This window comes from Onychostoma macrolepis, chromosome 01 (assembly GCF_012432095.1).
Source record: "Onychostoma macrolepis isolate SWU-2019 chromosome 01, ASM1243209v1, whole genome shotgun sequence".
Taxonomy (NCBI): Eukaryota; Metazoa; Chordata; class Actinopteri; order Cypriniformes; family Cyprinidae; genus Onychostoma; species Onychostoma macrolepis.
The window spans coordinates 27832190-27854713 of NC_081155.1; the positions used below are offsets into that span (position 1 = coordinate 27832190).

General features: G+C 37.5%; 2 protein-coding genes across 7 annotated transcripts; one reads left to right on the forward strand and one right to left on the reverse strand.

Annotated features, from left to right (window-relative positions):
- The first annotated feature begins 1266 nt into the window (after nucleotides 1-1266).
- LOC131540548 (uncharacterized) lies at nucleotides 1267-10537 on the forward strand. 6 transcript variants are annotated; one of them, XM_058775549.1, is made up of 18 exons: nucleotides 1267-1773; nucleotides 2158-2220; nucleotides 2919-3003; nucleotides 3163-3328; nucleotides 3626-3823; nucleotides 4588-4663; nucleotides 4838-5118; nucleotides 5246-5320; nucleotides 5533-5601; nucleotides 5695-5747; nucleotides 6006-6079; nucleotides 6188-6310; nucleotides 6412-6545; nucleotides 6631-6727; nucleotides 6810-6972; nucleotides 7741-7844; nucleotides 8374-8518; nucleotides 10009-10537. In XM_058775549.1, exons 10-18 carry the CDS (start codon nucleotides 5715-5717, stop codon nucleotides 10129-10131), a joined length of 996 nt encoding a protein of 331 aa, XP_058631532.1. In that variant the 5' UTR covers nucleotides 1267-1773; nucleotides 2158-2220; nucleotides 2919-3003; nucleotides 3163-3328; nucleotides 3626-3823; nucleotides 4588-4663; nucleotides 4838-5118; nucleotides 5246-5320; nucleotides 5533-5601; nucleotides 5695-5714; the 3' UTR covers nucleotides 10132-10537. The 6 variants fall into 6 exon arrangements, 5 of the variants coding, with proteins under 5 accessions (XP_058631532.1, XP_058631550.1, XP_058631558.1 ...); XM_058775567.1 differs by lacking the exon at nucleotides 1267-1773 and having other exon boundaries at nucleotides 2050-2220; nucleotides 3132-3328; XM_058775559.1 differs by lacking the exons at nucleotides 1267-1773; nucleotides 2158-2220 and adding an exon at nucleotides 2264-2503.
- Nucleotides 10538-10617: 80 nt separating this feature from the next.
- Nucleotides 10618-15315, reverse strand: LOC131540487 (uncharacterized). Its single transcript, XM_058775410.1, has 7 exons — nucleotides 14343-15315; nucleotides 12309-12979; nucleotides 12085-12130; nucleotides 11768-11859; nucleotides 11569-11679; nucleotides 10928-11204; nucleotides 10618-10842 (listed from the first exon to the last, which is right to left on the reverse strand). The coding sequence occupies exons 1-7, from the start codon at nucleotides 14358-14360 to the stop codon at nucleotides 10633-10635; spliced, it is 1425 nt and encodes a 474-aa protein (XP_058631393.1). The 5' UTR covers nucleotides 14361-15315; the 3' UTR covers nucleotides 10618-10632.
- Nucleotides 15316-22524: the final 7209 nt, after the last annotated feature.

Genomic DNA, 22524 nt, shown 5'->3' on the forward strand with positions numbered 1-22524 from the left:
TGTTTTCTAAACCACCCCCATATCTGCCCTCAGAAGGACAGTTCCCAATACTTAAAGGCATGGTAGAAGTGTCTGGAGAAATGCAAAAGGAAGGACAAGTAGAGTTAGAAGAAAAACAAAAAGAACCAGATGTAAGACCAAAGAGACTACAAAATAAAAAGAGTGAGGGATATATACCTTTAGACTGTTATAAACAGTCACGCATTGCATTAGAAATGATGAAAGCAAACCAGGAAGGCAAAACAGGATATGAGGAAGTGTTAGAAGAAATGAGGAGAAAAGATAGGGAAATTGATGCACAAGTAGAGGCTATGGAAGAAGAAAATTAAAGAATCAGGAAAAAAGATACAAGAAGTAAATAAATGGGAGAGAGGGAGAAGTAAGTTGTTTGACAGTAATGAAAATGTGAATGAAGGCGAGGAGTCATTTGATAAAGGAAAATGGGAACAGGGCAGAGAAAAGGGGACCCACAGACCACTGGCTGCTCAACTCCCAATTTTAATCAAGGGTGCACAGGGACAGTATGTCCCTTGGGCCTCACAGGACCTTGAGGGGCTGGTCACTCACCTCCCAGACATCCATGAGGGGGCTGGGAAGTGGATTAAGGTGTTTGATGAAGAAACTATGGGCAAACTTTTAGCTGTGGGGGACATTAAAGCACTTCTGGCAAAGATTATGGGAGGAGCAAAGATCGAAGAAATTCTTCAAGCATCCAATCTGGACAGAGCTGTGGACACTCACTATATGGATGGAACTATTTTTGATGCATTCCGTCCAGCAGTGTGGCAGGCACTGCGTGCTGAGTACCCAATCAGACTAGACCCTAAATCATTAAAGGGAGAACAACTGGGGGAAACAGAAAATCCAACCACATATGTCCAGAGACAGTTGAAAAGATGGAAGCAAGAAACTGAAGGAAATCCAGAAGAAGACCCATTAATGGCAACATTGTTTAGAAATGCTGTGATTTATGCCATGCCAGAAGCTGTAAAGAGCAGGCTGGAGGATGTGGTCGACTTAAACTCTAAAACACACAAAGAGTTCTGTGACCATGTATCTCATGCAGTAGAACAATACAGAAAAAATTAACAGCAGCTCAAGACCCAAGAGAAAGAGTTACAGAGAAAATTAACTCTTGACTAACAACTTGAAGAGCTTAAAAAAAAGAACAAGAAAAAGATTCAAGCTCCAATACAGAAAGAAGAATCAGAACAAATGATAGTGATGTAGCAAATTAGCTTAAAAGGGAATTGTATATAAATAATTACAATTAATTATGATTAATTACAATTATTTATATCGGCTGACAATGATAACTGTAGAAGAATTAAATTGCCATCAACTGATCTGGTCGTCCAGCGACCATTCAGTGCAAGTTCATATCAACTATTTAAGGAAGTAGAGTGTCAGGTACCAACTGAACTATGGTCTCAACATGACTCAGACATAGGTATAATAAAATCAGCACACCCAGTGAGAGTACAACTTAAACCAGATGCACGTCTGCCCAGAAAAGTGCAATACCCTTTGCGTCCAGATACTGAAGCAGGTATAAAAAACACTATTGAAGGTTTAGTAAAGGCAGGAGTATTAATAGAAACAACTAGTTATTGTAACACTACAATTATGCCTGTAATCAAAGCAGACAAAAACAGATGGCGTCTTTTTCATGACCTACGAGCAATCAATGATACAGTAGAGGATTTGCCAGCTGAAGTACCAAATCCGCACACGCTACTGACGAATGTCCCTCCTGATGCAAAATACTTTACGGTAATTGATCTCTGTTCGGCCTACTTCAGTGTTCCACTAGCAGAGGAGAGTAGATATTTATGGCGTCAAATCTGTGCCATTAAGAACCGAGCGCACCACTTATGCTGGCGCGCGCGGTAAATCACTTCCGCGAGAGGAAAACAGATCTGCAGGCGAGGAAACGGGAGCCCGCGAGCTAATTTCAAACACTCGCGCGCGCGTCACTCGTCCTCTGCGCGCAATACAAGCCCTCGCGCGCGCGTGATCATCCCCCACGCCCTCGCGCTCGATCTTCTCTCACCTGCTCGCGCGAACACTTCTATTTTTGTCAGTCGTGGGGCGGGGCTTGCTGTTTTAATTGTTATCTCTAACGCCATTGGTTACTTCCCCTTTTCCGGAAGTCAGCTGTGATTGGACGCCTGTGATTGTCAATCAGGTTTTGCGGTCAAGATGGATGCTCAAAGAGAGGTATGTAGTGATTACTAAATTTTAATTTTATTTTAACATGTCATGTTTAGTATGTTACCTGTTTGGAAACTTTGTAAAAGTGCATATTAGCTGGCTGTAGTTACATTTCTATTAAGCGTTCTATGAACTACTTTCATTCACTAGCTTATAACTATAAACATATAACTATTATGCTTAGGCCTGGTTTCACAGACGGGGCTCATTCAAAACCAGGACTAGACCTTAGTTAAATTAAGATATTTATACAGCTTTTATAAAATTGCCCTAGAAGAAAACGTTACAGGTCAGCATCTTGAGACAACAATAATAAAAAAAGATACTTATTAATTATTAGATAATTAATATAAGATTAGATAGATCTTATAATTAATTAAAATATTAATTATTTAAAAGATACATATTTTAAGATATGTCAAAGCAAGATATTTTCAGTTGAGACTGCTCAAACAATTTGTGAAACCGGGGGTTAGTTGTATAAAAGATGTATATCTAAAAATTTGCAAATGTAATGTTTAGATTCAATATCCTAAAACTAATGAACTATAACGACACTCTTTGTTAACAGTTCTCTTTTAGGAGAAAGCAGAACTTTTCGCGTATTTCTTTATTACAATACTTATACTGTATACATGCTGTTTACGTGCTACTTTGTTCTCAAAATTAGGCCTAATAATGCTTTCTCTATTCATATACAATAGGCTGAGTTGCAGAATGCTGCTAGGCATGTTGTGTCCCTTTTGCGAAGTGCTTTAGCTACGGAATCATGTTCACCATCCCGGATGGGTAAGTTTAATGTGCTATGTATCATGTCATTGGATTAAACATTACACATCTGTTTTACATTGTAATGTCATAATTACTATTGGCCATATTAATATTGCTTGAGTAGTATATAACCACAAAGGCTTCAGTTTCGTAGACAGTTTTGGATGATTTCTGCAGATGAAGGGCAGGTTCAGAGAGAGCAGGTCTCAGCAGGCAGCAGACAGCATGCAACACCATTACAGGGTCAGGCTACCCCTGGCAACAGGGTGCAGTCTGCAGTGAGACCGCAGCAGACCCTTAGTGTTGCTGCACCAAGAAATTCAGTGGACCAGAGTATGGCAAGGTTTGCAAGTCTCAAAGAAGCCAATGTTATAGTTTACATTGTAAGAAAGTAAATTGGTAAAATACTTGTTCGGCCTGACATTCGAAGTTTGTGTCACCATAATACTGGTAGACAAAAAGCAGCATAGTAACACTGTAGCAGTCAAGTAGCATACCTTAGGCATAAGTCTAAATAATAAATTTATGAACATTTAGAAGCTGTAATTGTCTTGTAATGGGCAGTTTAGATGAGCCCATTTGGATTATGTTTCAAGACTGATTAAATGTATGATTTACATCAGACTGCTTTTTCTCTCAGAGCATTCCCTGGTCTGTTCAAGGCACGAAAAGGCTTCCCTACTCCTAAAAAAGGCCTGCCAGGTCAACGCCAATCCAGTTTTTCCTGCTTAATAAAAGTGTTGAAAGGACTCCAAAAGCCTCTGATGAGTTGATCCTACTACAGGCTGGATTAGGACGGAGGACTGTTGCCATCCCAGAGGATGCTGACCACTCTGTGGTCTGCCATTTCAAGTTTTACATACTGTATAAAACAGTGGTTCCCAAACATGTTCCTGGGGGAGCCCCCAACACTTCACATTTTGCATGTCTCCTTTATCTGATGCACCTGTTTTATTAAAGAGTCATGCAAAAAGTGTAGTGTTAGGGGGGAGGCTTCAAGTAACATTGTACAGAACCACTGATGTAAAGGGACCCATTTGAAATTACTTTTCATTTACCTGAAAGCTGGTGTAGTTACATTTAAAATAATTTATACATTTAGCTTAACTTACACATACAGTGCTGACCAAAATTGTTAGAACACTAGTATTTTCACCAGCTAAAAATGGTTTTAAGTCAAGGAGTCTGATGACAGCCAGTGCTCCACAAAGAGATCTGATCTGATCATCAGACTGGATGATGACTAAATCAGATCTCTGTGTGGAGCACTGGCTGTCATCAGACTCCTTGTGCAGCACAAAAATCTCACTAGATTATTACAATTAATGGCAAAAGTAATGTTTGGAAATGTAAACTGATTTACTACTGACACACTACAGCAAAAGATAGTAATAACTGACTTTTGACCATTTTTGTTGACCAAATACTAGTGTTCTAATCATTTTGGCCACCACTGTATAATTTATCTCTCTCTATGTATATGTGTGTGTGTCTATATATATATATATATATATATATATATATATATATATATATATATATACACAACTTGATTTATTTTTATGTAGCCAGTCTTGTTTGAAGTGTGTTTAATTCCACCAGATATCTAAACTATTGGTGGAGACATATTCAAAAATGGAATCGTTGGAAGGAGTCTGGATGCTCTATAAAGCTGTTGGTAAGGTAGTTTTGTTGATTTTTGAAGTTTCATTGTGACATCAACTTTACACATCATTAGACTGTATTGCTATTTTGAGTGTCATCTCTGCTTCAATACTTTTGAACCTGTGTTAGATTAAGTTGGCTTAAATTAAATAAATAGCTAATATGTCTTCTGATCTTTTTCACTCAGGTGGATCAGGTCAGCGAAAGTTGAATATTGTTGCACCAGAAGCGGAAGGATACACAGGATCCTACCTCATTAAAACAGTAGGAGCGAAGGGCTGTCTATATATTATGCCAATACAGAACACTGTGGACATCTCCCCTTTACCCTTCTCATCAAAAGAATTTGAAAAAATGCCAAAAGCTCGATGTGCCAAATGTCACACAGACATGCCTGTTCAACTGCTGGCTATGCATGTCCAGAAGTGTGAGACAGATGTATGGATTAACTGCAGTGATTATGAATCGGTAAACTTTACTTTACTTTTATTTATTTATTTATTTATTAGTATTATTATTTTAATGTTCTTATTTAGTAAATAAAATGAAGTAAAATGTAAAATTGTTCAAACAATCTGCGTTGAATTTGTTACAGGACCCTGGAGATTCCTTGTCATCTCATTCAGAAGTGCCACCCATTTCCACAAAATTGGATTATGTCCGTGTCAATGTAGGTTGTTCAGTGCAATGCTTATTCCAGTTTACTATAACTATGTATAATTCTTCTTTAATACCTTATTTCATATGATTAACACACCAGACACAAGTCTAAATCTGTTACTATGAGACTATTAATTTTGTTAAATTTGTAGCAGAAAATTATTTTGGGTTGCTTTTCCTAATAGCCACAATTGATATCTTTTTCCATAATTTATATAAAAGGACCCTAGAGAACCTACAGATACTGAAGCTCCATCAACTTCCACAAAAATGGATAATTTCAGTGGCAATGTAAGTAGTAACTTAATATCATGACTTATGAGAACTACAAAGTGATTTGTTCTCACTTTAAATCATATCTTTAATTTTTGTTCACATCCACAGTTGGGGGTGAGTTGGATTTCATGGATTCATCTTTGGCAGTGATGGATGTCAAGGTAAGACCAATGCATGCAGAACTATTTACCCCATTCTTGGAGCCCCCCAACAGAAGGGGGAGGAAGTTTGAGTTGTGGTTGAGAATCACTGGTTCAGTGCATGTAGAAGGAAAAAAAATGTTATTTACATGTAATGTTATTTACAGATTAGTTATTAATGGTAATTTTATTTTATAATGGTAATGATTTGTAGTTAGCTTTTGATCTTGTTTCTTGCTTTAGTTTAGTTTCTTTGAACTCTTTTTCTGCATTTGTAAGGTATCTTGTCCTATGTGTTCGGCCATGTATCCAGAAGACTACATTGAAGTACATGCAAGTACCTGTGGGGAAAGGTTAATATTTATTGCCTTATTAATATTTATTAATACTTTGCACTTTCCATTAGATGTTGGTGTGTGTTGTAGTCCTTTGTATTCAGCAAATTATATTATTTCTTTCAGATATGAAGGTACACCAAACACGGATTTGAATATTGCAGAGCAAAAGCAAGACAAGCAAAAACAGGTGCATTTAAGTATCTATTTTAATTTTTTTGCCTTGGCTGAAAACTACATAATGCATCTGTATGTTTGTTTGTTTTCTTATTGTCAAGCCTTACGGAAATAATCTACAAACTTAAAGAGGCAATAGACGCTGCAACTATATTCAGTGTCTGTGTTACAAGGGAAGACATGTTCAACCGAGGCTTGACTCAACGGAAACGGCAGAAGAAGTCCTCTCCAAAGAATCCCCTCAGAGTCACTTTCATTGGAGAGCCTGGAATAGACAGTGGTGCTCTTATGAAAGAATTCCTGACAGGTATGTTTTTGTCCCCCTTGAATGCAGTAATTTTCTTATTTCAGTGCCTTTGTTTATTAGTACTGATAATTTACATTTTCCACAGAAATGATGGTTGGGATTGAGGCAAAATTCTTTGAGGGAGGGAATTTTGGGAAAAATCTGAAGTATTCCATCACAGATTTTCAGAATGACAGTTTCAGGTATGTTTATTAGCACCCTGTACTTGAATATTTCTTCTAATGCACTCTTTGCCAATTTATGAATTGCCCTCTTTTACTTCAGGACAATTGGTGAAATAATGGCTGTGAGCATTACACAGGATGGCCCTCCACCTAACTTTTTTCTGGAGTGGATATACAATTTTCTCTCTTCTGGGGAAATTAATAAAGATCAGCTGTCCAAGGCTGATGTTACAGATCCAGACCTTCTAGACCTCATTGATAAGGTTTTCCAATTCCTCTGTACTACATAAATCAGTAATATATTATTGTCAAAAGTTTGGAACGTTATGATTTGTCAGTGTTTTTAATGAAGTCTCTTCTGCTTTTAGACTGCATTTATGTCCTGATACACTATTTCACAAAATTAATGTTTGTACTGTATGAAAATTGAAAATAACTTTTCTATAATAATATTTTTACAATGTAATTTATTTCTGATGCGCAGCTGTATTTTCAGCATCATTACTCCAGTCTTCAGTGTCACATGTTCTTTAAAAATCATTCTAATATGCTGATTTGCTGCTCAAAAATTTCTGATTATTATCAATGTTGAAAACAGCTACTTTATATTTATGCAGACACCATAATATACTATTATTCTAATGTTTCGGGTGTTTTTTTTAATATGAATATATGCTTTTATTCAGCAAGTATGCATTAAAATTGTTCAAAATTGACAGTAACAACATTTATAATGTTACAAAAGATTCTGTTTAAAAATATGCTGTCATTCAACTTTTCATTCAAACATTCAAATTTTGCAAAATATGTTTTTAACTTTGATAAGAACCATTATTAAAAACTTGGCACCGATAATATTTGAACAGCAAAGCAGCATTTTAGAAATGTTTTCTGAAGAATCATATAATATAAAAAAAAAAAAAAAAATCAGTACAATCTGTGTATATTTTGGTAATAGTTAAACAAATTTACTCATAACAAGAACTGTTTTCTGTCTTTTTTTAAATTTTTTATTTTTTTTTTATATTTAGATAGAGACAGCAGACACTACAGCGTTGCTTGACATCTCTGAAAGAGTGGTAGCATGTGGATACACTGGACCGCTAACATCTGACAGAAAGGAGGACATTGTCACGTATGTGATTCTGTGATGTTTGTAGTTCTCTTTAAATCTGGCTCTCTACTTCCTTTTCCTCTTGAATCTACCCATTAGGGTTTTGATTTTTGTAACCCTTTATAAAGCATAGACCTATTTCCCTTGCTTTTTCCACTGTTCTGGAAAATATGACAATATCAGTGAATTTCAAAAGGACTGAAAGGTCATAGTTTTCTATGGTCAATGTAAATTATTCAGTGTAAATTAAACCAAACCTATTCTTAAACATTACTATATAGTAAGTACATGTTATTAACTAATATTACTAAGTACTTGTCTAATCACAAAGCAATTATGGCACTGAATGTAAATGTAACCTAATAATTTCTAAATGCTTTTCCAATCTGACGGGTCGTGGGCATTACAGAGGACTAGAAAGCCTTACTCACCTTTACCCTTTACTTTAAAAACTATACATTTTCATGAAAAAATATATAAATCTATAAATAAACATTTCTATTCCTCTTACTAATGTTTTTTGTTTTGTTTCTGGATTTACTCTATGCAGTGCTGTCGTCCTGCATTCCTCTGTCCGAATCCTTCCAATGCTGCAGCAGATGTGCAAAGGATTGGAACTCTATGGCCTTCATGAAATGATGAAAAAAAATCATCTTTTACTTCAGCCGTTATTTGTTCCTGGACATTTTGAAAAAGTAAGTATTGATACTTGCATTTTTGCATATGTTTTTAAGTGGTGCATAATAAAAGGTTGTTCTTTTTGATTAGCAGCCTGATGCAGATTTCTTCACAATGGCCCTCTCACCCATTTTAAGTGAGGTGGGTTCAGTGAAGCGGCAGAGGGAATCGCGAATTGTAAACTATTTACAAGACTTCATTCAGAGCCTTGAAGATGAAGATAACATCGTTACTCTAAATTGTTCAAATTACATCAGTTTTAATATGCACTCAGCCAATAGTGTTGGATATTAAAGATATAACTAGGTGCACATAAAAATGTTTACTAGGGCTAGGTGAAAAATATTGATATCTCGATTTTAATTGATTCTCCTTTTTACGAAACAATATCGATTCTTAAATCCCCCACTTTTTTTTTTTTTTTGAAAAGTAAACTATGGTCACCCTACTTTTAATATGAAACAAAGTCTCAGATTTCAAATTCTTTTCATTGTAGTGCAGTATTCAAAAAAATAAATGCTGTTTAACGTGGAGTGACTGATCGCTGTAGCACCTTCGTTCAACAGACATGAACTGATCATCTCCTCCACTTTAATACGACTAAACATCTGAAGGCAAGTTAAAAGAGAGTACAACTTAACAATCCGTATCCTGTCTCATGTAATCGCTCAATCAGTTTCAGCCGCACAAAGACGCCAATATAATGACTCGTAAACAATGTCGCGTAATGTCACATTTAGCTCAGAAAAACATTTTCGGTGACCAAGAACTCATTAATCAGCTAGAAAAATTTACTCTAGAGAGGGGCATTTGGTAAATATGCACCATATAACCTATACATTATAATTTTTACTGTTTTTTAATGTTACATGTTTGAGTAAATCAGTCAAGTTTTTACGACGGCCACTATATGTGTGGGGAAGTCGTGGCCTAATGGTTAGAGAATGGGACTCGAATCCAGCGCTCTCTAGCCTCAATACCACGACTGAGGTGCCCTTGAGCAAGGCACCGATCCCCCAACTGCTCCCCGGGCGCCGCAGCATAAATGGCTGCCGTGTGTGTGCACTTTAGATGGGTTAAATGCAGAGCACAAATTCAGAGTATGGAATTTTGGTAAATTTGTATGAAGTATGGAAAAATGTTTATATTGCCAAAAAAAAAACCACTGAAGTATATTATGTAATTGTAACTTAATTATTATAAAAACTTCATTAAGTGTAATTTAAGCAGTAGTATAGCAATTTTAACCTTCAATATTATAATGTAGTACCAACTGAATGTATATTTACAGCATAGTTAAAAGATTTTTTTACCCCTTGAATTTGGCATGTACTGTATCTAATATATATCCAAAATAATAGTAAAATCAAATTGGTATTCGAATCGAACTGCAAGCGTGTGATTTGAGAATCGTAAAATTTGTCAACCCAGCCATAGTGTTTACAATGTTAATTTGTATTTATAATACTTGACATTGTAGTTTTGTTTTTGATCTTGTTTCTTGTAGAAGGAAGCACTAGTACAGAGCTCAGAGGTGAGGATGACAACGAACAGGGGGATAAAATGGAGGACTGCACCAACGGAGAAGAACAAGACACGATCACTGTCAGCAGCTTCATGCAGTGGCTGACTGGTCAAGGACACATTCCCATTAGATCCACACATAGAGAAAAATTCAAAATACATGTGGAATTTGACCACGACTGTCAGTTGCGATACGGTCAACACAGTTTGTGCTACCCCCTCGTAAACGCATGCTCCTGTACCATGACCTTGCCCACACAGCACTTAGGAACTTACAAAGAGTTTCTTTGCATTATGCGACAGGCTGTGATCAAAAGCAAAGAATTTGGGCGTTCATGAGATGAATTCTTATTGTAGTGTTTAGTTCATATGCTGTGTACTCTGTTATACTGTTATCAGTTTGTAAAAAAAAACAGGGATGTAACCGTTTTCAGATGTTCAACTGTAGTTTTTCTTTATAATAGTTTTGCTCATTATGGGCATGTATTGATTGCTGGCAGATTGTTACAAAATCAATTCAGAAATGAAGAGAAAGGTATATTTTATATACAATAAACTTAAATGCAAAATAAAATATGTCTTGGTGGGGTTTTTTTCTTTTAAATTACTATGACAGATTTCTTGCAACAAACTCCCGACAAAGCAAATACAGTTCTTTGACAGGGACATTAGGACCAGTTGAATTCAGCAGGTGTTCAAGGGCCCTCAATCCATCTGAACTCAGAGGGCATTCAAATTCTGGAACAACAACTCCCAAGTCTTCACAGGCATCATAAGAAGCTGCCATGTCCCAATCCAGGTCTTGCTCTTCAATGTCCTGAAGGTATAGCAGTTAAATACATGGTTAAGTATCTACCTTAAATAGCAGTGTGGTGACAGGAAGTAAAGCAGTGTTACATTACCTCGGAACTCTCTGATTGGCCAGTACGTGTGTGCATCAGTCCAATCTGCCATAGCTGCTCTGGACTTCGATTGCCTTCTGAGGAGAGTGGATGATGATTCCAGGCTTCTGCAAATGTGTCCAAGTCTGCCTGAAGTCTTGGAAGAAAAGTGTAGTGCACACAGAAAAGGTCCTTGACCACTGATAAGTCGAGCAATCCTTCCTCCTCCAGTGAGCGCAGCATGTCCGTGTACTTGTTGGTCACCAGGATTCTGACATCACGCCAAAGGCGCTCAATCCTATTAGAAACGCAATTTTTTTTTTAAAAGTGTTGAAGTCAAAAAATAAAGCAGATAAGACAGTTGAGATTAATTATTATTAAATTTGTTCCTGATTAATCTTACATTTCCATCCCAGAATATGACCATGGGATAAATAAAAAGCTACACACTGCATCTTTAAGGGTTAAAATAACTTCTGCCAAACATATAAAAATCCAGAAACATACTAATAACTGTAATAAAGATCCAGTCATAGACTCAAGTATTTGCTTATTTAAATTTTAACAGCAACTTTTGTTTGGACAGGCAGTATAGGTTACTGAAAATACAAATTTTAAATAATTCTTTGATATTTTAGAAATTGCAGACAATTGTACTTTACCTTTGATTGTGGACACTTTTACCGGCTATGAAACTTCCCCGGTCAGTACCTCTTGAGGAAAACATGAACCTGGCTATCTGTACATTTTCCACTCCTTGGTCTCCCCTCACCCTTGTGTTAAAAATAAATAAATAAAATAAATAATTATTTACAGACATACAATTTGTGTTTTTTGTTTATTTCTTGTTACAATGCACACCTTGAAGGTAAACCAAATTTTTGAACTGCCTCGGAGAAGAAGTGGTATGCTGTTGATGCCTGGTTATTGTTTGCTGCATTCAGGTACATAACCTGAAAATACAAAGAAAAAGAAGTAAGTATATAAAGGTAGGAGAACATATAGATTGGAAATGTATGTATTACAGGATAATTTTCAAGATACAGGAATCATTCTTATACATTATGGAGGCTGGACTGCTCTTGATACCAGATGACTAGTAAACACTACGTAAAAAAAATAAACAAAAAAACATGGTGCAACCTGTGTTTTTACAGAAACAATATGTGAAAACATACCTTCCTGGAATAACCATCCACACCACCAAATATTATGATGTTGTATCTATTCGCAAGACAGAAAGACAAAAGCTTTTTTTTCCCCTAATTGTACTGTCATTTTCTTTTGTGCTACAATTCCTTTAGCTTTTTTCTATTGTTAGAAAAGAGTAGCAATTTACTTTAAAAATTGTTACATTTTCTATAAAAGTGTTTAATGTGTGTGTATAAACTGAAGAACTTACCGTATCAATTTATGATTTGTGTCTATGTGCACAAGGGAAAGGGGCCCTGGAACAGAGTACGTTCTTCGCACCACACATCCCAATCTAGCCAATCTTGAAAGGATTCCAATTGAATCGACTCTGTGCATTGAGGCAGCTATTCTTGGCCATTGCACACGTATGCCTAAAGACAACAACCTCCCTCTGACCATTCTGTAACCAGCAGCAGGCATGTCATCCTTAATGGCTCTCACAGCATTATCCAACTCCTCTTCAGTGATGCAGCTGTACAGCCCTGAGACGGAAAGGCCAAAATCATTCATTCTTCTAAAGATGGTTCTAGTGGAAACGCCCATCATTTTTGCAATGTAATGCACAGGAAGGTTTGTCTGCAGCATCTCGGCTAACTCTTCTCTTTCAATTGCAAACCTTGGACGACCTCTCAGACCAACAGTTGAATCTACCACTGCATGTGAAGCAGTGGAATATGACGGTTGTCGGACGAGTTCAAACACTTCCTGCAAAGCCTGAATGATTTCGTGGGATATTTCCACATGTCTTGAGAGTGCTTGCAGGAGGTACAGCTGCTGGCGGCACACAAACTCCAGGTAATCCACGTCAAGTGGAGATCTCAAAAGTGCTCTCTCAAACTTTAAGAGAAGGTCCTCCAAAAGATGCCTTTTCAGAATTTGCTGCAGAATACAGATAAACAAAATAAGCTTCCATAGATAACATCATAAGAACATCTCTGAGTATGAGGTACAGTACATAGCATTACATCCCATCTGAACATCACTCTATATCATAAAGAACCTAAAAGTGACTAAATGTGAAAGAGAATGGTTTCAAAAGAGGTGTAATCATTCATGCTGTTGGCCTAAGAGGACTACTGTGCTCCTTGTGCCGTATACAAAATAAATTAATTACAGAATACATTCAACTTTGTGGAAAAAAGTAGCATAGTTTTAATAACTTTCAGTAGAGTAAAGTGCAGAACCCTCTTACAATGAAAGAATATATTACCATCAACCCCTAAAATTTGACATAGTAATGCAAAATATATTAAAAATTTTATACAGCAACTCTTGCTTATTTATATGAACAAATAATTTATTCATCCAAAGGTCCTTTGAACCAATTTGGGATTTACAGTCATGTACATTTACAATTATTTAATGGACACTTCTCACATTTTTGAGGTTGTATATAAATATGGTTGGGTAAGCATATAGTGGTGAACTACAACTAATTCAGCATATAGCAACAAGTTGACTATTAGTTTTATTTTATTTTATTTTCATTTTGCAAAGTTAATATAGCCCAAGCTTTATGTTGTATGAAAAATTCAAATATAACCTTTTTGGTAGATTTACCATGCTAAAAACTGTGGAAACAAAATCTGTCATTGTCATTAAAATCTATAAAAAAGGGTTTATGGTCCTGTTTTATCTTTGTAACATCACAAGATTGTAATCACTAGTAAACGGAAGAATTTATGTTAATAAACTTTTATTCTAATGATGTATTCTACTGACAATGCATGCAATTCATTTTCATTAAACAGATTAATACATCTTTTATACAACTAACCCCCGGTTTCACAAATTGTTTGAGCAGTCTCAACTGAAAATATCTTGCTTTGACATATCTTAAAATATGTATCTTTTAAATAATTAATATTTTAATTAATTATAAGATCTATCTAATCTTATATTAATTATCTAATAATTAATAAGTATCTTTTTTTATTATTGTTGTCTCAAGATGCTGACCTGTAACGTTTTCTTCTAGGGCAATTTTATAAAAGCTGTATAAATATCTTAATTTAACTAAGGTCTAGTCCTGGTTTTGAATGAGCCCCGTCTGTGAAACCAGGCCTAAGCATAATAGTTATATGTTTATAGTTATAAGCTAGTGAATGAAAGTAGTTCATAGAACGCTTAATAGAAATGTAACTACAGCCAGCTAATATGCACTTTTACAAAGTTTCCAAACAGGTAACATACTAAACATGACATGTTAAAATAAAATTAAAATTTAGTAATCACTACATACCTCTCTTTGAGCATCCATCTTGACCGCAAAACCTGATTGACAATCACAGGCGTCCAATCACAGCTGACTTCCGGAAAAGGGGAAGTAACCAATGGCGTTAGAGATAACAATTAAAACAGCAAGCCCCGCCCCACGACTGACAAAAATAGAAGTGTTCGCGCGAGCAGGTGAGAGAAGATCGAGCGCGAGGGTGTGGGGGATGATCACGCGCGCGCGAGGGCTTGTATTGCGCGCAGAGGACGAGTGACGCGCGCGCGAGTGTTTGAAATTAGCTCGCGGGCTCCCGTTTCCTCACGTGCAGATCTATTTTCCTCTCGCGGAAGTGATTTACCGCGCGCGCCAGCATAAGTGGTGCGCTCGGTTATTAATGGCACAGATTTTACGCCATAGATATTTATTTGCATTTACATATGCTGGTAAACAGTATACTTACACGAGAATTCCTCAAGGATTTAAACATTCGCCACATTTATTTAATCAAGTTCTTAAGGCTGATTTGGAGGATCTTATGATAGATAGTACTCTGTTACAGTATGTAGATGATTTGATTCTTTGTGCTACATCACTAGAACAATGTCATAAAGATTCTATCAAAGTCCTAACAAAATTAGCACAAGAAGGTCATAAAGTATCAAAAAACAAAATACAATATTGTCAGCCTCAACTTGAATACTTAGGACGATTGATTGCATTTGGCACACGAGCTATAGCTCCAGCTCAATTGGAAGGCATAAGTAAAACACCATTGCCTCAAACAGTAGGACAAATGATGACTTTTCTAGGAATGACTGGCTTTAGTACTTGACTAACTGGAGCCCAGGTCAGGAAGCAGACAGACTGGCTAAACCGATCGTCTGCTAGCCGCCTCACGCCACCAAAGTCAGTTAACTCTCAGCACATAGAAACTTTTTCACCTAGATATCACTCTATAGAGACTGTGTCTGTTCCCCGAACTAGAAAATACAGAAAACATCCAAACCAAAGTAATAGTAACAATTTAATTGATGTTCAACAAATAAAAACGATATAATACAGATAAACACATGATAAAGCTTGGCTTATTAAATATTAGATCCCTTTCTTCAAAAGCACTTTTGTAAATGATATGTTCACTGACCATAAACTAGATGTGCTTTGTCTGACAGAAACCTGGCTAAAACAAGATGATTACATTACTTTAAACGAGTCTACACCCAAAGATTACTGTTACAAACATGAACCGCGTCCAAAAGGTAAAGGGGGAGGTGTTGCTACAATTTATAGAAATATTTTCAGTATCTCTCAGAGGTTGGGTTTCAAGTATAATTCGTTCAAGTAATGGTGCTTCATATAACGTTATCCAAAGAAACAAGTGTTAATGATAAATCCCCTGTGATGTTTGTACTGGCTACTGTATACAGGCCACCAGGGCACCATACAGACTTTATTAAAGAATTTTCTGATCTTCTATCGGAGTTAGTGCTGACTGCAAATAAAGTCCTAATCGTTGGTGATTTTAATATCCATGTTGATAATGACAGAGATTCGTTGGGATCAGCATTTATAGACATTCTAAACTCAATTGGTGTTAAACAACACGTGTCAGGACCTACTCATTGTCGAAATCATACTCTAGATTTAATACTGTCACATGGAATTGATGTCAGTGGCGTTGAAATTTTGCAGCAGAGCGATGATATCTCAGATCATTATCTAGTCTCCTGTATATTCCATATAGCTAAAACTGTAAAGCCAACTTCTTGTTACAAATATGGTAGAACCATTACCTCTACCACAAAAGACTGCTTTATAAATAATCTTCCTGACTTATCTCAGTTCCTCAGCATATCCAATAGCTCAGAACAACTTGATGATGTAACAGGAACTATGGACTCTCTCTTTTCTAGCACTTTAGATGCGGTTGCTCCTTTACGCTTAAGGAAGATTAAGGATAAGAGTCCAACACCGTGGTATAATGAGCACACTCGCGCCCTAAAGAGAGCAGCCCGGAAAATGGAGCGCAGCTGGAGGAAAACTAAATTAGAGGTATTTCGTTTAGCTTGGCGGAAAGTACCCTATCCTACAGAAAAGCATTAAAACTGCTAGATCTGATTACTTTTCGTCTCTTCTAGAAGAAAACAAACATAACCCCGATATTTATTCAATACAGTAACTAAATTAACGAAAAATCAAGCATCAACAGGTGTGGGCATTTCCCAAGAGCATAGCAGTAATGACTTTATGAACTACTTCACTTCCAAGATCGATACTATCAGAGATAAAATTGTATCCCTGCAGCCGTCAGCTACAGTATCGCATCAGATAGCGCACTATAGACCCCTGAGGAACAATTCCACTCATTCTCTACTGTAGGAGAGGAAGAATTGTATAAACTTGTTAAATCATCTAAACCAACATCATGTATGTTAGACCCGATTCCATCTAAACTACTAAAAGAGCTGCTTCCAGAAGTCATAGATCCTCTTTTGGCTATTATTAATTCATCATTGTTATTAGGATATGTCCCCAAAACCTTCAAATTGGCTGTTATTAAGCCTCTCATTAAAAAACACAACTTGACCCCAAAGATCTAGTTAATTACAGACCGATCTCAAATCTCCCTTTTCTGTCAAAGATACTAGAAAGGTAGTATCCTCACAATTATATTCCTTCCTAGAGAAAATGATATCTGTGAGGAATTCCAGTCAGGATTTAGATCGTATCATAGTACTGAGACTGCTCTCATTAGAGTTACAAATGACCTGCTTCTATCATCTGATTGTGGTTGTATCTCTTTATTAGTTCTACTGGATCTTAGCGCTGCGTTCGACACTATCGACCACAACATTCTTTTGAATAGACTACAAAACTTTGTTGGCATTAGTGGAAGTGCCTTAGCATGGTTCAAATCGTACTTATCTGACCGCCATCAGTTCGTAGCAGTGAATGAAGAGGTATCATATCGATCACAAGTGCAGTATGGAGTACCTCAAAGCTCAGTACTAGGGCCGTTACTTTTCACGCTCTATATGTTACCCTTGGGAGATATTATCAGGAGACATGGTGTTAGCTTTCACTGTTATGCTGATGATACTCAGCTCTATATTTCTTCGGGCCGGTGAAACACACCAAATTGAGAAACTAACGGAATGCATAGTCGATATAAAAACTGGATGACGAGTAATTTTTACTGCTAAATTCTGAAAAACAGAGGTGTTAATTATCGGACCTAAAACCCCACATGTAACCTAGAACATTATCTAACACTTGACGGCTGCTCTGTCAATTCTTCTTCATCAGTCAAGAACCTAGGTGTGCTGTTCGATAGCAATCTGTCATTTGAAAGCCATGTTTCTAGCATCTGTAAAACTGCATTTTTCATCTCAAAAGCATATCTAAATTGCGACCAATGCTCTCAACGTCAAATGCAGAAATGTTAATTCATGCGTTTATGACCTCAAGGTTAGACTATTGTAATGCTTTATTAGGTGGTTGTTCTGCACGCTTGATCAACAAACTACAGTTAGTCCAAAATGCAGCAGCTAGAGTCCTTACTAGAACCAGGAAATATGACCATATTAGCCCGGTTCTGTCAACACTGCACTGGCTCCCTATCAAGCATCGGATAGATTTTAAAATCTTGTTAATTACTTATAAAGCCCTGAATGGTTTAGCTCCTCAGTACTTGAGCGAGCTCTTATCGCATTATAGTCCTCCACGTCCGCTGCGTTCTCAAAACTCCGGCCGTTTGATAATACCTAGAATATCAAAATCGACTGCGGGCGGCAGATCCTATTCCTATTTAGCACCCAAACTCTGGAACAGTCTACCTAACATTGTTCGGGAGGCAGACACACTCTTGTCAGTTTAAATCTAGATTAAAGACCCATCTCTTTAGCCTGGCTTACACATAACACATTAATACGCTTCTATTATTCAAATCCGTTAAAGGATTGTTAGGCTGCATTAATTAGATCAACCGGAACCGAACACTCCCCATAACACACGATGTACTCGTTACATCGTAAGTTGAATGGCATCTGCGCTAATGTTTGTCTGTTTCTTTCCTAGTCTGTTTCTCGGTCCGTGTCCGATCAGATGGTGGGTCGGCGCCGGAGGTGATGTCTGCGGCCCTGATCGCCGGGCGGAGACCAGGACGCCGGATGACCCCCAGAGATATATCCCCAGATATATCACCCAAAAATAACAAAATAACTAAAATATAATAAAATACCTAACTACATAATACTACTATTGTTAGAAATTGCAACAAAATTAAAATAGAAATATAAACTTTTGAACTGCGGGTTTCGTCTGGTCAGAGGAGAACTGGCCCCCCGACTGAGCCTGGTTTCTCCCAAGGTTTTTTTTTCTCCATTCTGTCACAGAGGGAGTTTTGGTTCCTTGCCGCTGTCGCCTCTGGCTTGCTCAGTTGGGGACACTTAATTTCTAGCGATTATCGCCGATTTGATTGCACAGATACTATTTAAACTAAACTGAGCTAGACAATGACATCTCTGAATTCAATAATGAAATGCCTTTAACTGAAAATTGAGTGTTTAATCTTATCATTATACATTACTGACACTCTATCCTCCAATTTGATACTGTTAAGTGCTTTGACACAATCTGTATTGTAAAAGCGCTATATAAATAAAGGTGACTTGACTTGACTTGACTAGTGCTGATTGGATAGAAGACTATGCAATAAAAACAGCTCCATTGAGAGAAATCATGAAACAAGCAGGACTGCAGCATTTAAGTAGCCCATTAAAATGGAATACAGATGCATTACTAGCATTTGAGACTTTAAAACATGAACTACAACAAGCCCCAGCCTTGGGAAATCCTGAATACTCTAAACAATTTCATCTGTATGTCGCAAACAGAGCTGATGGTTATGCATGAGCTGTATTGATGCAAGAAACATGTAGTGGTAGGAAAAAACAGCCTATTGCTTACTACAGTACAAAGTTTGACACTACAGCTCAGGGTTACCCACCATGTTACCAACAAGGCCTTGCAGCAGTATATTATGCATATGAAAAAGCATCCACAATAACCATGGGGTACCCAGTAACTATTTATACTCATCACAAAATTGTGGAGTTAATAGAACAGGGGAAATTTGTTCTGACTCAAGCCCGAATTCTGGCTTATTCATCACTACTTACATATCCAGATGTTACTATTAAGTGATGTCATACAGTCAATCCAGCTGAATTAATTCCTTTGGCATTTGAATGAAAACCCCATGATTGTGTAACTGATTTAGTGATATTTACTAGATTACGACCAGATCTTGAGTCTACACCAATCCCTGAGGCAGAAATAACTTACTTCGTAGATGGTTCTAGCTTTAGAGATCATGTAGGAAACCATACAGGATATTCAGTAGTGAAAAAGGAAAAGGAAGAATTTGTGCCTGAGATATCACAACATTGTGTACAGCCTTGCTCTGCTCAATTAGCAGAATTAAAAGCTCTCACAGCTGCATGTCACATGGCAAAGGGACAAACAGCCAATATTTTCACTGATTCAGCTTATGCTCATGGTGTATGTCATTTATTTGGAGCAGTATGGAAACAGAGAGGTTTCAAAAAGAGTGATGGGACGCCCATCCAACATGCTGAACAAATATGTCAATTAATTTCTGCTATGATGCTACCAAAAAGACTAGCAATAATCAAGTGTCAGGCTCATAAAAAAGGAAATGATTTTGTCATTAATGGAAACAATGCAGCAGATTTGGAAGCTAAAAAAGCCTCAGGATGTCAGGTAGAAGTATTAACACCTGTAGTACTTATAGAACCTCAACCTCAGTTGGACGATATTATTCGAATTCAACAACAAGCAGGCCCTTATGAGCACTCAATGTGGCACCAAAGGGGAGCCAAAAAAGACACACATGATATTTGGCGTACACATGAAGGGCACATTGTTGCCCCAACTTCACTTTTAAATATTCTCATTTCAGATGCGCATGGTTTTGACCATTGCACAAGGGGGGAAGCGATAAGGAAAATTAAACAACAAGGATATTGGTCTCCTTATTTACATGCAATGGTAGGGGAATTTCTGGCCACATGTGAAGTTTGTGCCAAAAACAATGTGAAGAAAGGAATAGCGACACCAATAGGCCATATACCAGTACCAGAAGGGCCATTTAAGCATTTTGGTAATGGACTACGTGGATATGATAAAGCGAGTACAAGGTAAAAGGTATATGCTTGTGATCATAGACAGATTAAGCAGATGGGTCAGAGGCAGTACCATCAGCAGATCAGGGAGCAGGAACAGTAATTAAATTTCTAACAAGAGAAGTAATTCCTAGATTTGGAATACCATCAGAAATAAGTTCAGATAATGGATCGGCATTCATACAAAAAACTGTAAAACAAGTACTGCAACAATTAAGAATAAAGCAGAGACTATGGTGCATTTACCATCCTCAATCACAAGGGGCAGTAGAGAGATTGAATGGAACCATCAAGGCCAAACTAAACAAAAAATCTTAACTGGATTGACGCATTACCTCTTGCACTAATGAGCTATCGCATGCAAACTAACAGAAAAACACACTTAACACCGCATGAAATGCTTAAGGGTCGACCCATGCCTGTGCCTTATTGTAGAGGTCTCTACAAAGGACCTCCTCTAGAGCAATTGCAAATGGAACTTCAATCATATATGAAGAAATTCACTGCCATACATAAGCTATCTATTTACAGGAAACAAGAAAAGAGCCCTGTGAGGAAACAGAGTCAGAATGTCCAATTGTTCCAGGTGACCAAGTATACAGTGGGTACGGAAAGTATTCAGACCCCCTTAAATTTTTCACTCTTTGTTATATTGCAGCCATTTGCTAAAATCATTTAAGTTTTTTCCTCATTAATGTACACACAGCACCCCACATTGACAGAAAAACACAGAATTGTTGACATTTTTGCAGATTTATTAAAAAAGAAAAACTGAAATATCACATGGTCCTAAGTATTCAGACCCTTTGCTGTGACACTCATATATTTAACTCAGGTGCTGTCCATTTCTTCTGATCATCCTTGAGATGGTTCTACACCTTCATTTGAGTCCAGCTGTGTTTGATTATACTGATTGGACTTGATTAGGAAAGCCACACACCTGTCTATATAAGACCTTACAGCTCAAAGTGCATGTCAGAGCAAATGAGAATCATGAGGTCAAAGGAACTGCCTGAAGAGCTCAGAGACAGAAGGTTAAGGTTCCTAAGAGCACAGTGGCCTCCATAATCCTTAAATGGAAGATGTTTGGGATGACCAGAACCCTTCCTAGAGCTGGCCGTCCGGCCAAACTGAGCTATCGGGGGAGAAGAGCCTTGGTGAGAGAGGTAAAGAAGAACCCAAAGATCACTGTGGCTGAGCTCCAGAGATGCAGTCGGGAGATGGGTGAAAGTTCTAGAAAGTCAACCATCACTGCAGCCCTCTACCAGTTGGGGCTTTATGGCAGAGTGGCCCGACGGAAGCCTCTCCTCAGTGCAAGACACATGAAAGCCCGCATGGAGTTTGCTAAAAAACACCTGAATAAGATTCTCTGGTCTGATGAGACCAAGATAGAACTTTTTGGCCTTAATTCTAAGTGGTATGTGTGGATAAAACCAAGTACTGCTCATCACCTGTCCAATACAGTCCCAACAGTGAAGCATGGTGGTGGCAGAATCATGCTGTGGGGGTGTTTTTCAGCTGCAGGGACAGGACGACTGGTTGCAATCGAGGGAAAGATGAATGCGGCCAAGTACAGGGATATCCTGGACGAAAACCTTCTCCAGAGCGCTCAGGACCTCAGACTGGGCCGAAGGTTTACCTTCCAACAAGACAATGACCCTAAGCACACAGCTAAAATAACGAAGGAGTGGCTTCACAACAACTCCGTGACTGTTCTTGAATGACCCAGCCAGAGCCCTGACTTAAACCCAATTGAGCATCTCTGGAGAGACCTAAAAATGGCTGTCCACCAACGTTTACCATCCAACCTGACAGAACTGGAGAGGATCTGCAAGGAGGAATGGCAGAGGATCCCCAAATCCAGGTGTGAAAGACTTGTTGCATCTTTCCCAAAAAGACTCATGGCTGTATTAGATCAAAAGGGTGTTTCTACTAAATACTGAGCAAAGGGTCTGAATACTTAGGACCATGTGATATTTCAGTTTTTCTTTTTTAATAAATCT

Bases quoted from the DNA above. Each gene is read 5' to 3' on its own strand.
- LOC131540487 (XM_058775410.1), bottom strand. The intron at 12,131-12,308 runs GTAAGTTCTTCA...TCTTGCGAATAG, and splicing joins ACAAATCATAAATTGATACG to ATACAACATCATAATATTTG. The intron at 11,860-12,084 runs GTATGTTTTCAC...TTGTATTTTCAG, and splicing joins TGGATGGTTATTCCAGGAAG to GTTATGTACCTGAATGCAGC.
- LOC131540548 (XM_058775549.1), top strand. From the start codon at position 5,715: ATGGATTCATCTTTGGCAGTGATGGATGTCAAG. The intron at 6,080-6,187 runs GTTAATATTTAT...TATTTCTTTCAG, and splicing joins GCAAGTACCTGTGGGGAAAG to ATATGAAGGTACACCAAACA. The intron at 8,519-10,008 runs GTAAGTATTGAT...TGTTTCTTGTAG, and splicing joins TTCCTGGACATTTTGAAAAA to AAGGAAGCACTAGTACAGAG.